The following is a 12,518-nucleotide window of genomic DNA, read 5'->3' on the forward strand; positions in this document are numbered from 1 at the left end:
ATATTACTCCATGTTTTTAGATTCGAATTGTTAAATTCAACAAAAACTTTGCAAAAAAGTATTTCAGATGTATTTCATTTTTCATTCATCCAAAATAAAGATAACATAAATAATACAAGTGGATATGTTAGGCATATCTTTTAATATCTTTGGACGGGGGATTTCTGTGTAGCATAATTGGTCTGAGGTGTGGTGCATTGATAAGCCCAATTAATAAATTAGAATTATAGATTTAATAATATAGTACTGTTTTTGTTTAGGAGTTATGCGGTGAGATATTACTGAATTTCACATCGTAAAATATGTATGGTGCATGTGTATATATCTAGTAGGAGTAGTAATTAATTATCCATGAACTTTTGAATACTTTTGTAAACAGAATAAGAAACTTATTCTTATTGTGTTAGTTATACTTTTATCAAAATATGTTACTATACTAAATCGTTGTGTTGCTTTGATGCTTTTTTAGTATATTTATCAGAACGTTCTTATTCACACATATATAGCATACTTTGCACTACGCGTTTCACCACATGTTCCACGAATTAGCCAATTCTTTATTAGAATAAATATCTGTTCATATATTGACAAAGTATAATTTTTTAAATTCCTTAGTATATAAGTATATCTGTAGATATTAACATTATGTATAATTTCCAATTATTTATTAGAATATACTCCCACCGTCCATAAAAAATATGGCACATTTACTATTTTTGGCCGTAAACAAAAAATAGAGTACATTCATTTATCGAAAGTTTTCAACAAATAATAACCTTACACATCATTCCAATAACACTACTTCTCACTTACTTTTTCTCCTTCTCTCATACTTTATCAATTCTACATTAAAACCCGTGTCTTACACCAATGACCCTATTTTTCGTAGACGGAGGGAGTATATCTGTTGAGATATTTATATAGTACAATTTGTCATATACTAAGTATAGAAAATGTAAAGTAAAACAGGTATTAACTTATATCCTCTTTATATAGTACAATTTGTCATATACTAGAAAATGTAAAGTAAAAAAAGGTATTAACTTATACCCTCCTTATTAGCTATTTCTATTAACAATTCGGTTTGAAATATAACATTTCTAGAATTTGGTTTGTTACTATGTTTCAGTGATTGAGATCTTTTGACATAACAGACACATTAATTAGTTTCTTAAATAAGACCATATCTAGATTTATAAAATCCAACAATACCATGGTTAAACATGTTTATTATGTGTAAATTTAGAACATAATCAACCCTTATTATAATCTTTGCATCTGCCCCACAATACATCACTTGGCAATTACAACATTTTTATTAATCATACACCAATCAAAACATTATTAGGTTGGGTGCAATTATCCACTTATCGAATCAAATTAAAATTTAACAAATCAAACATGGAGAATTTGCTGAGTCATATCCACAATTTCAGACACATTTAAAAATAGAATCTTGTTCCCTTATCCAATGTGGACTCCACTGCAACTCCTCTTTGTCCGTACCCTTTCCCTCACTCTCACAATCCACCTCATTTTCCACATGTTAACTCAGATATTTTAACCTTCTTTATTGGAAATCAGGTTTATATACCACAAAATACACACACCTGGCCCCAACATCTCCCTCACACTACTTGGATTGATTGCACTAATATCAGCTCTCATTTCTGGTAGACCATCCACTAAATCATCTTCATTATCTACCACATTTCTTAGTTATTCCCGAAAGGTGAAGAATCCCAAGGAGATTTCTTGTTTTCAAGCAAGTCCCGAGGGATTCTCTGAATATTTCTAAATAGGATAGGATAAACATAAACCCTTCCATTATTTGTTCTGCACATCTGTCTCCATACATTTGTTTTTTTGAAAAAGGTTTTTGTGGTGATCAACAATGGAGTTGGCTATGTTGGGTTCCAAGTCATTTTCCTCAACTTCAGAGATGATGCTTTCACGCCCTTGTTTTGTTCCCCAGCTTTCTTCTTGCAGAGGTATGCAATGTCTGTTCAAGAAAACCAGAGGTGGTGATTTCTGAGTAATTTGGGTTTTTTTGTCTTTGTTTTCTTTTTGGGGATTTTGTCTGTTTTAAGGAGGTTCCTGTCTGTAGTAATTTCTCAACATTTTGTTGTAAAATTAGGGATCTTTTGGTCTGTGGTAGTTATTCTTGATTCTGACAGCTTCTTTTTTGAGGTTTTGAGCTTGAAATTTGAATAAAAATGAGTCAAAGGTTTAATTTTGATGATATCAGTACTTAATGTGGTTGAATTTTTGCATTTGGGGGAAATCTATGGTGGTATTAACTTCAAATATGAGATGGGAGTGATGAATCTGGTTTTGTTGGATGAAGTTAGTTGCAATAGGCCTTGTGGGATTTCATTTTGGACAAGGAAATGTTTGATGGTTTAGAGTTTGTGATGTTTGCAGGCTTTTCAGTGAGGGGCTCCTACTCGAGCACTTCGCCTAATGAGACCACTTCAGCTAGCCCACACCGCGTTCTGGACTCTTACTCGCGCAGAATCAGTGGAATAAGCGCGCCAATTAGTAGCCTATTTCTCAAGAAAGACAGAGTTCTTGATGCTTTTGATGATGAGTATGAGGGAGTTGTAGTAAATCCAGAGCTTCTCCCTTCCAATCCTCATGTATTCGCCTCTGTGCTGCGTTCGTCTCTACACCATTGGAAACTAAAGGTAGTTTGCTTTCACCACAAACAGTCTTGACCATGTTTGTTTGCATTTTCTGGCAAAGATGTGATTGTTTTCTGGTTGAATAACTTCAGGGGAAGAAGGGAGTTTGGCTTAAACTACCAGTCGAAAGGTCTGAACTCGTGCCTCTAGCCGTGCAGGAGGGATTCGAGTACCATCACGCGGAGAAAGGATATCTGATGATGACATACTGGATTCCTGAGGGGCCTTGCTTGCTTCCTTCTAATGCTACCCATCATGTTGGAGTTGGTTCCTTTGTTATCAATGACAAAGATGAGGTACATAATAATACACTGGCCTAATGCTTTCCACACAACATAACTAGAATAAAATTTGTCACATTCCAAGAATGATCAGTCCCATATTCTTTATTAACTTGTGCTTATTTTCATCTTGATGCAAAATTGACCAAACAGGTGCTAGTGGTACAAGAAAAGCATTCCACTCTAGATCTTCTTAATCTGTGGAAAATACCCACTGGTTTTATTCTTGAGGTACATTTTTTTTTTAAATTTTATAATGTTGATCATACTAAATGCCTATATATTGTTTGAATATGTCTACTAATGTATGTACTAATGTTTTGATCAGTCCGAAGAGATCTACACAGGAGCTGTAAGAGAAGTAAAGGAGGAAACAGGGGTAAGATACTTTATTAATGTTGTCAAATTCAAGATTTCTGTTACTATTGTATTTGAATTCTTGATGATGAAATTCTTGTTTTCCGTTTTCCAGATCGACACTGAGTTTGTCGAAGTTGTAGCTTTCAGGTACGAGGATATCGTCCGTGTAACATTTTAATTAAAGAGGACTTAATCTACATTGAATTTTAATATAGACTACTTGTGCACTTCATGCAGGCATGCCCAAAAAGTTTCTTTCGAGAAATCGGACCTATTTTTCGTGTGCATGTTAAAACCGACATCGACAGAAATCGTGGTTGATGATCTTGAAATTCAAGCAGCCAAGGTAAGCAAGATTTGAAATGAATTATGAAAATTATAAGACGATATTAGAAGCATAATTTTAATTTTTTTTCTTTATTTGCTATTTATGTGGAAACAGTGGATGCCTTTGGAGGAATTTGTGACACAGCCACTGATACAAAGCGACAGTATGTTCAAGAAAATAATAAATATTTGCATTGCGCGACTTGGGATGCGTTACTGCGGATTATCTGTGCATCAATTGGGGTCTAGGTTTGATGGTAAAGTATCCTCATTGTATTTCAACATGGTTGAAGATGATGACTGCGACTGCAGAGTTGAATGAACCACAAGATCAATAATGATTTCTCATCTATCTTGTGATACTGACAATCCAAACTCATGACCTATTAATGGGACGTGAATAGTCTTACCAATATCTATCATGTAATTATATGGACTTGCTAATATAGTGACATACATATGTTTGTACATAAGAATATTATTGATGGTTCTCCTCTATATGCATATCAACTTTTGGGAAAATTTTAAGTTCAAATTTGTAAACTCCAAACTCAAAATTTTCATTATGTTGTTGGATTGTTTGAATTTTTGCCTTTTGTGCCTTCGCCACTACGACCACCACTACGACGTTGTCCTCGGGTCATATCTCATTCACAATGTTATTCAATTGTTTCGTGTTGTTATCATCCAGTTGCTGTGTCGGATTTGTCTCAGTGTCATTATCGTTATTGTGTCGAGTTCACGTTTTTATCGTGTCATATCAACACAAATATAGTTGTGTTTGTAGTAGGTCCCGTACCATATGTTATATGTAGGTTGTGTTCAGAGTGAATGTCGCACGTCGGATTCAGAGTTTACTTAACCGGGTTGTGCTCCGGTTTAAAGACAATATAATATAAGAATCATGCATATATTATACCAATAAATAAATAAATAATTTATAGGTTAAAAAATAAAAATAAAATTTTTAGGTTGCTAATGAAATTTCCCAATTATAAATGGTGATGCGTTTATCGTTCCCGATGTAATTTCGTCTCATTTCCCTCCCAACTCACCTCGCCGATTCCACCCGGTCGCCGCCGTGATCTTCCGCTACGCTAGGACTGTTGCTGCGGCCTTTTATTCTCTCCACGGTTAGCATCATATTCCATCTCTTAAGGCTTCTGACATGATGCTATGCTACATAATGTAATGCGATGTTTGGTTGTTTCATCAATCTGAATTGATCATTATATTTGATGAATAATCTTCTCTATTTGTTTAATTCAATTGCCTCTGTGATCGTCTCACCACATCTGTTTCCCACGTCCTCTGTTTTCCAATAATGCGATTCATATATTTGATTAAAGGTTCGGACGATTGCACACAGAGAAAAAGATTTTCTAGGTTCGAGAGGGTTCATCACTTCAATGCTGGTGCGCTAAAAGTATGTTCTTTTTCTCTATTTCTTAGTATTTTTCATCATCGTGTTTATCTGTTAATGGAGTGCATTTAATCTCCAACTACACTGGTTTTGTATCCTATAGAAAGGTTTGAGGATCTCCTTCAATTATGAGAAAGACTAGAATATTTGTATAGAGGTTCACGACATACTTATCGAGCAGAGACGGGGATAATTCTGTAATTCTTCATGTTTAGGTCCTTTATTCATTTGCTTCCTCCTCTAAAGAAATCTTGAAAAGATGTGTTTGGAATTCCCGCCTGGTTTTCATGTCTTTCACGATGGCGTTATCCTATTTGATTACATTTTTTCTGATCAATCTCAGTGTGTAATCACTTTTTCCTTACTACATCATGCTTGGATGGATACAATACTAATGGGTAGTATATGGGCTAACTGGGGGTTTCTCTTTCTATTTTTAGCTCAATCTCGAGAAAGTCTAAGAAGAATTTATGAAGTTTCTTTTTCCTCAGTTTTGGGGGGTTTTCAGGTTGTTTGGATGAGCTGAAGATACAGGAAATGCGATTGTTTCCATTTTCTTCCTGCTTAGATGAATCACGTGCAGGAAAGACTGATGTAGAGAAAAATCAAGTGATGCTATTCCTAAATGTATATGACCTCACTCCTGCTAACAAATATCTTTATTGGTTTGGACTTGGATTCTACCACTCGGGTATAGAAGGTACAATTTGCTGACTTAGTGCACCTTCTTTGTTGAGCTAAGACTCTCAATAATCATTGCTGGCCTCCATAGTGTAGATACATTTGGAAGCTAATTTGGCGCATTTGATACTTATAAAAGATGATTGATGGAAGCGTTATTAGAACTAGACAACTAGTAGGTTCTAGTTTTGTGTAATTTGGCCAAAACATTCTTCTGTATTGGAAAATTTGTAGTTAAAATGTTGTCTGTGTCTGAGATTGAAAATGCATTTAAGGTATAACTACGATATACTGGTTGATATAACAGTTCTGTGAAATGTAAATTGTTGTTGGCATTTGGCAATACCCTTCTTGACAATTATTCAAGGCGTTGTTATGTTGTACATGATAGAATGGTTACTTGTATTCTTTGTTTTGTATGTTGATATAACTACTTGCTTATGATGCTTCCACATTTAGCATCTCTTAAATGTACTTGTAGGGGCATATATATTGAAAAACTGTTGTATGAGAAGGACAGATTACATAATATTGAAACTAATGATAATTTGGCCTTTTTGGCAATGAGAATTGTTTGATTGTCTGATTTTTTATGTTGATACTATGTCCGAAGTTGTCCCATCATTATTCTGTACAATGAGGCTATTTAAAAAACTCTTGTTGAACTCTTCTAATGAGAAATAAATAATAGTATAAATTGCCTTAGTGCCAGTCAATTTATAGGCTAGCCTCTTTTGTTATATCCTTATCAAGACTTTCTCTTCTGCTAGATGCTATTTGATTTTGTATATCCATCTCAGATTCCATGGAGACATTTCTCGATACTAGTTTATATGTACTTGTTTAATATTTATATATATGGTTGTTAAACTTGTAAATTTTTTAAAATAGTACACGGCTTGGAGTATGCCTTTGGAGCTACTGTGGAACCAACAAGTGGAGTGTTCGATGATGTACCAAAACATTTCCCTGAGTATGTCTTTAGGCGCTCAATTCTTCTGGGAAGTACTGATATGTCCCGTTCAGAAATTTGCTCCTTCATGGAACTTATAGCAGACCAATATCAAGGGAATACATACAATTTAATATATAAGAATTGCAACCATTTCACTGATGAAGTTTCTCATTGTCTAACTGGAAATCGTATACCTGGTTGGGTCAACAGAATGGCTCGAATAGGTAACGCAAATCTTTTTTTTTTTTTTTTGTTATATATGTTTGGATGATGCATGTCCCGGAAATGTTAATTATTTGTAAGCATCTAATTCTTGCATTTATAAGCATGTCCCGAATAAGTTATTATTTGTAAGCATATGATTTTTGCATTTTCTTAAAGCAATGTGCTTATTCAAGACATTTTTGTACTTCTGATCCATCCTCTTTCTTTATTTGTCAATGTCATTGAGTTGTGTAACGGTATAAATTATGACCAATATTTCCCTCTCTCATCTGTAAATTCAGGTAGTGTTATTGAGTCCGTGCTTCCTGAAAGTGCCCAGACCGCACCGTTGAGACAATTAACTGAAAGCCAAAGCCAAACGTACTCAGGCAAGTAATCAATTAAGTTTTTTTCAATGTTGATGTGTGATTCTAAAGTTTACAATTCTTACCGTGTTTGGCTCTGGCTAATGTCCATTTTGCTAGTGTTAACTAATAAGCTAGAACCTTTTAGGGTGTTTTTTCTTTTATTTATTGGTTTGTTCCTTTTAGCATCTTGATTTTTTCTTGGATGACTATAAACAACAGAGCCGAAAAATGTGTTTTAATGTAACCAGCAATGTTATTCAGTGTCACACAGTTTGTCCGAAGGTATGCAACATGGATCTGGTAATGTTATGACGTAAATGAGTTGATCACAGTTAATATTTTTGCAAACACTTGAGTTTGATTAACTTATCAAGAAACAAAACAGAGAAGTTTCCTTGCATCATATTAAAGTTGTCATTCATAACTGTAATATTTACTTGTGTTTTGCATAGTAACAGTAAGATACTATACATTTTATCCCATATTCTTACACAGACTAACTTAGCTTATTAAACTTTTAACTTTCACCAAAATAGATCGGAGTGATTCGGATGCATCATATGCAACAGATGAGAGTGAGACGGAGGATGTTGATCATCATGTGCTTATCTCAGCACAGGGTAATGTGGGACTTTCAGATCGACCGCAACTTTGGCAAACAAAAAATCGTCTTTAATTGTATGTATGTTGTTTTTTTTTTATATTTGTACAAGTAATATGTAGATCTCTGATGTAACCTGTAGGCATATATAGTATATACATCTGAAAGTTGTTTAGCGCCCTCATTTATGTTAGTCAAATACAATGTTACCATTCTTGTATATTCTCAGCCATGGTTCTGTTGAGGCCATTTTTCTAAAGTTTATGAATCAGTTTAGTTGTTCATGGCATCTCATTCTCAGCTGGAGTTCGTAGTGAGTTTCTTTGATTCAGCGTTGAGGTGATATCCGAGTTACTCCAGCCTATTAGTTTTTAGTAATAGAACAACTTATGATTGTTCAATTTTATTTTTCTTTTTCCTGCTGCTGACTGGTTTCTTTTGCAGGACTCGCTCCGAGTTTCTGTATGCAGGAATCTTACGTACGTCGTTCATAAACCCGTATGAAAATTGGTTTCCTGTCGTATCTTGGTTCTAGTATGTCTTAATTTTCTACTAACCAGGGCTGTTTTGGTCAAAGACAGATGTGAAAGTTTGGCTCATACAATTTATATGTAGATGTAAGGCCTTAACTGTAAGTAAGAGTTGAATATCATCTGATTATATTGTTAAGCAATGCTTTTATTGAGCATATTTGTGTTATGAAAGAATGACTCCACTAACTTCTGTTTTAGGATTTATTTTGAGTCCTAATATTCCAAGACTTTACATTTTTTTAACCCGAGTCGAGTTAAAGGGTGACATCTATTAGGTAAAAATTTGGTGATGTCAATTGCTAAATTTAAGCTTGACTCAGTTTTCTAAGTCCATATCTGAATAATTTGACAGAGTATAATGTTTATTTACAACACTAAAGTCTTTTTCGTTGTTGGCTTTAGAGAGTAAAGTTAATAATTAAGTATTCCTTAAAGTATATTAGTTCAACCCCCAATCTGCCGGTCTCTTAAACTTATCATGTAAGGAATGAATCTTTGGTAAACTCTAACTTCCAGAAAAGGGACCTCATTGCAAATATGTCTCAATCTAAAGTATATGACAATTCAACTTTTCATGTCAATAAATCAATGCTTTTCTAAATATAATTCTTTACTTCGAAGAAACCAACTCCTTTCTCACTAATAATGGAATAGCCTCTATCTTTACTTTTGGTTCATTTTGTAGTTGGACATGGCATAAGCCACTGTTATATTTTTGCATTATTTAATTGAACAGAACTTTCATCAAAGCACTTGGCAAGTACAAGTAACCCAACTCCAATTATTGCATCCAGTGTTACACTAAACTAAAGTGAACGGATAATATTATCAGAAATATTTTATTTGTAGTATTAACCATCACATGCATATTAAACGATAAATATTCAAACAGTGAATTATAACAAACTGCTGAAAAAGAGAGAGAATAAAGTTTTGAAATGTATTGAGACAATTTATATAACAAAATAGAGTTAGAAACACTTTACATTATCCAACATACTTAGATATTCACTCATCCAAACCACTATTATGAATACGGTTGGTAAACTTTCAGCTGGGTGTGGTATTAACAACTCTGGTATATATCATAGTTTGGGTTAATTACCTAATTAATGTGTTTGGTATAGTTTAGTTAAAACTTTATTTCTATGTTTAATTCATGTTTACTATAAATAATTATCAAAATTTATGAAATAAAATATATCAGTAATATTACTTAAAAAGAATACCTCAACTATATATTTTCACAGACTGAGAATAAGAAAGATGAAGATATTGTGTATGTGTTCGCTAATGGTAGAGTAGATGGCTCAAATCATAGGTCTCCGCTTTTAAGTCCACCGTGGCATGACCACCTAGTAATTTCATCTCACTATCTAAGTCCAATTTTCAAAACTGTTAAATGTAACCCATTAAAATAACAGTAGTAAGTTAATTTCTAGAACAAAACATTTTATAATAGACTTCAACGAACCATAAAATAACTCAGACCACTCACAGAAACTAACTTGCCCATCACACACACGATCAAGGTCAGATGAAAAACTTCGTTTCAACATTTTAAAAAAGCCTAATCGAATGAGCATAGATCGAACCTATCCAATTTTTACAGTACGATGACCGACTATTCATGGCCTACCGACGTCCTTTTCCGGGGTCAATGGTCAATACATCCAACCCCCTAAACTAAGCTTATGGTCTTGGCCTCTTGGGAAAGAAACAACTACAAAGACCTCCCAAAGTCGTTAACAAATTGCAAAGCAGTTACCACTTCTCTTTCATTCTCTCCTCTCTCTCTCATCCATGGATGGTTTGATCTTGCTCAAACTCTTCTTCTTCTTCTTCTTCACCACATCTTCAAACGGCAGCACCTGCAAATCAGCGAAATGCAGCCCTCTCTCTCCACAAATCCAACCCCCATTTCAAATCCATCCGCAACAATGCGGCCTCTCCCAATTCACTCTCTTCTGCAACCATCACAACCAGACCATCATCCGCTTCAACGGCACCAGAGATTTGATCGTCAAATCGATCTCATACGACGCCCGGCGCCTAACCCTCATCGACCCCGAACGCTGCGTTCATGGAGTTTTCTTGAATTTGAATCTCTCTCACACGCCTTTCAGTTACTACCACACTCTCCGCCGCTATAAGTACCTGAATTGCTCGTCCGACGTGGCGGGGATGGAGGCGGTCCCGTGCCTGAGCGGCGAGGCGCATCGTGTCTACGTTGTGGAGCCGTCGCTTCCGCCGCCGGTTTCTTGTTGGGCTGTCAAAACCGTCGCGATACCGTTTTCTTACAGCCGTTATTTGTCTTCCGACGCCAGTTTTGGACTTGGGCTGACGTGGACTCCCACTCGAGTGGAGGAAACAGAGTATAACTACACCTACAAAGGTATGTATGAGTCACGGTTTGAACTACTCCCTCCGTCTCATTAAATATGCAATATTTGGGAATCAGCACGAGTTTTTATGTAGCGTTGTTTTGTGAGTTACTGAAAAGAGAGTAAAGTAAGAGAGATAAAAAGTAGAGATAGAGATATTTTCATTTTATGAAACGTTTCATTTTTAGTGGGATAAACTAAAAAAGAAAACGTTTCATTTCTAATTGGACAAGGGGAGTATTTACAAGTACTATTGATTTCGTAAATTTAGACAGGGACGGACACAGAAATTAATTTTGGAAGAAAAGACGTTAGTCGAATTAGCGTCTTGCGACTCTTCCCTATAAGATGCAAGTCATATTTACGTCTTCACTTAAACAAAAATGTGTCTAAGATTTGCGTCTTCACTTAATTGAAGATGTATTTCAGATTTGCGTCTTCACTTAATCGAAGATGTATTTCAGATTTACGTCTTCACTTAATCAAAGATGTATTTCAGATTTGCGCCTTACTGATTTCCAATTTCTAAGATAAAGTTTCTTATTTGGGTAATCTTTATCTTAGAATAACTTTTTGAGAAAAAAGACATTCATTTAGGTGGGTGCTATTACCTCTTGTATGTTATTGGTTTAGGGTGCAGGTGCATTTTCTCTTTGATTGCGAATTTATTGTGAGAAGATAATACTTTAAAAAATAGAAAATTTTGATCACATTTCAATTGTCCCTATTTAATTTCTTTTTAAGGTAGAAAAAAAGGGAAAATGTCACTACGATTGTATTGTCCAGAAACGGAATTTAAAAAAAATGTAAATATGAGTTAGAATGCTGAACTTTTTGTCACTTAATATATAGGATAAATTTTCCACCCTCTAAACATGTGAAAAGAGTGAAAAAATGAGCAAAATATTTGTGTTTGAGCTATTTTGAATAGAATATTAATCCTTTTGTGTTGCAGTGATTACTGCAGTATTAAGCATGATGGCTGTGGTGTTGATGGCTGGGAAGGTGTTGTATGCAAAATATGGCAGCAAAGAAAATGAAGAGAGACAAGTGGAGAGTGTCAATTTACTGGGAGAATATCATGTGTTAACCTTGTGAATATACAACTTTTTCTCTATTTCATTGTTTTTTTTTCACTAGTTTTGAAATAGGTGTTGGGTGTATCAGTGTATGTTTCTTTATACTGGAAATGACAGTTTGGTGTGTCCAATTCAATCTAGTAAGGGTTGTTACTTGTTAGGATAAGTGCCAGATCCGAGGTAAATTTTGGAGGAGGCGAAATAGTAGAAGTAAACAACGGTGTTTTCGGTTTAACGAGGGGTAAAATTGCAATTTTGCAAAACATGTTTTAAAAAATCTCAAGACGATGTTGTTTACCGTCTTCTTCTTCTCCTGCCAAAGACAATTTTGCTGATCGGGGTGGTGGTGGTAGCATTTTTTATCCTACCCTGAGAAAAAAATTAGATCCTTTTGTTGATTTAGGATAACTATGTGTATTGATTATAATACTATGCCTTATAAACATTGTACTTATTTTACTAGTATGCGAAGTAAGATTATCAAGAGCATACATATGTCATTACCTAGTGCAGACCAAATTTTACTTATATAAATAATCAACTACTTTTAATTAAATAATACGTACTGGAGTATAAAATATCAAAAAACTTGATTTTAAATACGAAATAAAAGTACAAAAAACATGCATAAAATTGTA

At 34.6% G+C, this 12,518-nt stretch overlaps 3 protein-coding genes across 3 annotated transcripts; all 3 read left to right on the forward strand.

The window, feature by feature from the left end:
- Positions 1 to 1,617: 1,617 nt before the first annotated feature.
- LOC125193926 (nudix hydrolase 8-like) lies at positions 1,618 to 4,174 on the forward strand. Its single transcript, XM_048091867.2, has 8 exons — positions 1,618 to 1,991; positions 2,425 to 2,687; positions 2,777 to 2,980; positions 3,119 to 3,196; positions 3,294 to 3,344; positions 3,438 to 3,472; positions 3,563 to 3,671; positions 3,768 to 4,174. Exons 1-8 carry the CDS (start codon positions 1,895 to 1,897, stop codon positions 3,972 to 3,974), a joined length of 1,044 nt encoding a protein of 347 aa, XP_047947824.1. The 5' UTR covers positions 1,618 to 1,894; the 3' UTR covers positions 3,975 to 4,174.
- A 438-nt stretch (positions 4,175 to 4,612) lies between these two features.
- Positions 4,613 to 8,143, forward strand: LOC125193928 (deSI-like protein At4g17486). The gene is made up of 6 exons (XM_048091870.2): positions 4,613 to 4,785; positions 5,002 to 5,078; positions 5,567 to 5,775; positions 6,648 to 6,935; positions 7,218 to 7,304; positions 7,820 to 8,143. The coding sequence occupies exons 3-6, from the start codon at positions 5,613 to 5,615 to the stop codon at positions 7,957 to 7,959; spliced, it is 678 nt and encodes a 225-aa protein (XP_047947827.2). The 5' UTR covers positions 4,613 to 4,785; positions 5,002 to 5,078; positions 5,567 to 5,612; the 3' UTR covers positions 7,960 to 8,143.
- A 2,032-nt stretch (positions 8,144 to 10,175) lies between these two features.
- On the forward strand, positions 10,176 to 12,040 carry LOC148927098 (RING-H2 finger protein ATL22-like). Its single transcript, XM_089056107.1, has 2 exons — positions 10,176 to 10,812; positions 11,757 to 12,040. The coding sequence occupies exons 1-2, from the start codon at positions 10,221 to 10,223 to the stop codon at positions 11,897 to 11,899; spliced, it is 735 nt and encodes a 244-aa protein (XP_088912233.1). The 5' UTR covers positions 10,176 to 10,220; the 3' UTR covers positions 11,900 to 12,040.
- The last annotated feature ends 478 nt before the right edge of the window (positions 12,041 to 12,518 follow it).

Source organism: Salvia hispanica, chromosome 4 (genome assembly GCF_029641045.1).
Source record: "Salvia hispanica isolate PSC_SH4W2 chromosome 4, Shi_PSC_v1, whole genome shotgun sequence".
Classification (NCBI taxonomy): domain Eukaryota; kingdom Viridiplantae; phylum Streptophyta; class Magnoliopsida; order Lamiales; family Lamiaceae; genus Salvia; species Salvia hispanica.

Excerpts from the sequence above, each read along its gene's own strand:
- LOC125193926 (XM_048091867.2), top strand. The coding sequence starts at position 1,895 with ATGGAGTTGGCTATGTTGGGTTCCAAGTCATTTTCCTCAACTTCAGAG. Across the intron at positions 2,981-3,118 it reads TTATCAATGACAAAGATGAG|GTGCTAGTGGTACAAGAAAA; the intron begins GTACATAATAAT and ends TTGACCAAACAG. Across the intron at positions 3,473-3,562 it reads GTCGAAGTTGTAGCTTTCAG|GCATGCCCAAAAAGTTTCTT; the intron begins GTACGAGGATAT and ends CACTTCATGCAG.
- LOC125193928 (XM_048091870.2), top strand. The coding sequence starts at position 5,613 with ATGCGATTGTTTCCATTTTCTTCCTGCTTAGATGAATCACGTGCAGGA. Across the intron at positions 5,776-6,647 it reads CTACCACTCGGGTATAGAAG|TACACGGCTTGGAGTATGCC; the intron begins GTACAATTTGCT and ends TTTTTAAAATAG. Across the intron at positions 7,305-7,819 it reads CCAAAGCCAAACGTACTCAG|ATCGGAGTGATTCGGATGCA; the intron begins GCAAGTAATCAA and ends TCACCAAAATAG.
- LOC148927098 (XM_089056107.1), top strand. The coding sequence starts at position 10,221 with ATGGATGGTTTGATCTTGCTCAAACTCTTCTTCTTCTTCTTCTTCACC. Across the intron at positions 10,813-11,756 it reads GTATAACTACACCTACAAAG|TGATTACTGCAGTATTAAGC; the intron begins GTATGTATGAGT and ends TTTGTGTTGCAG.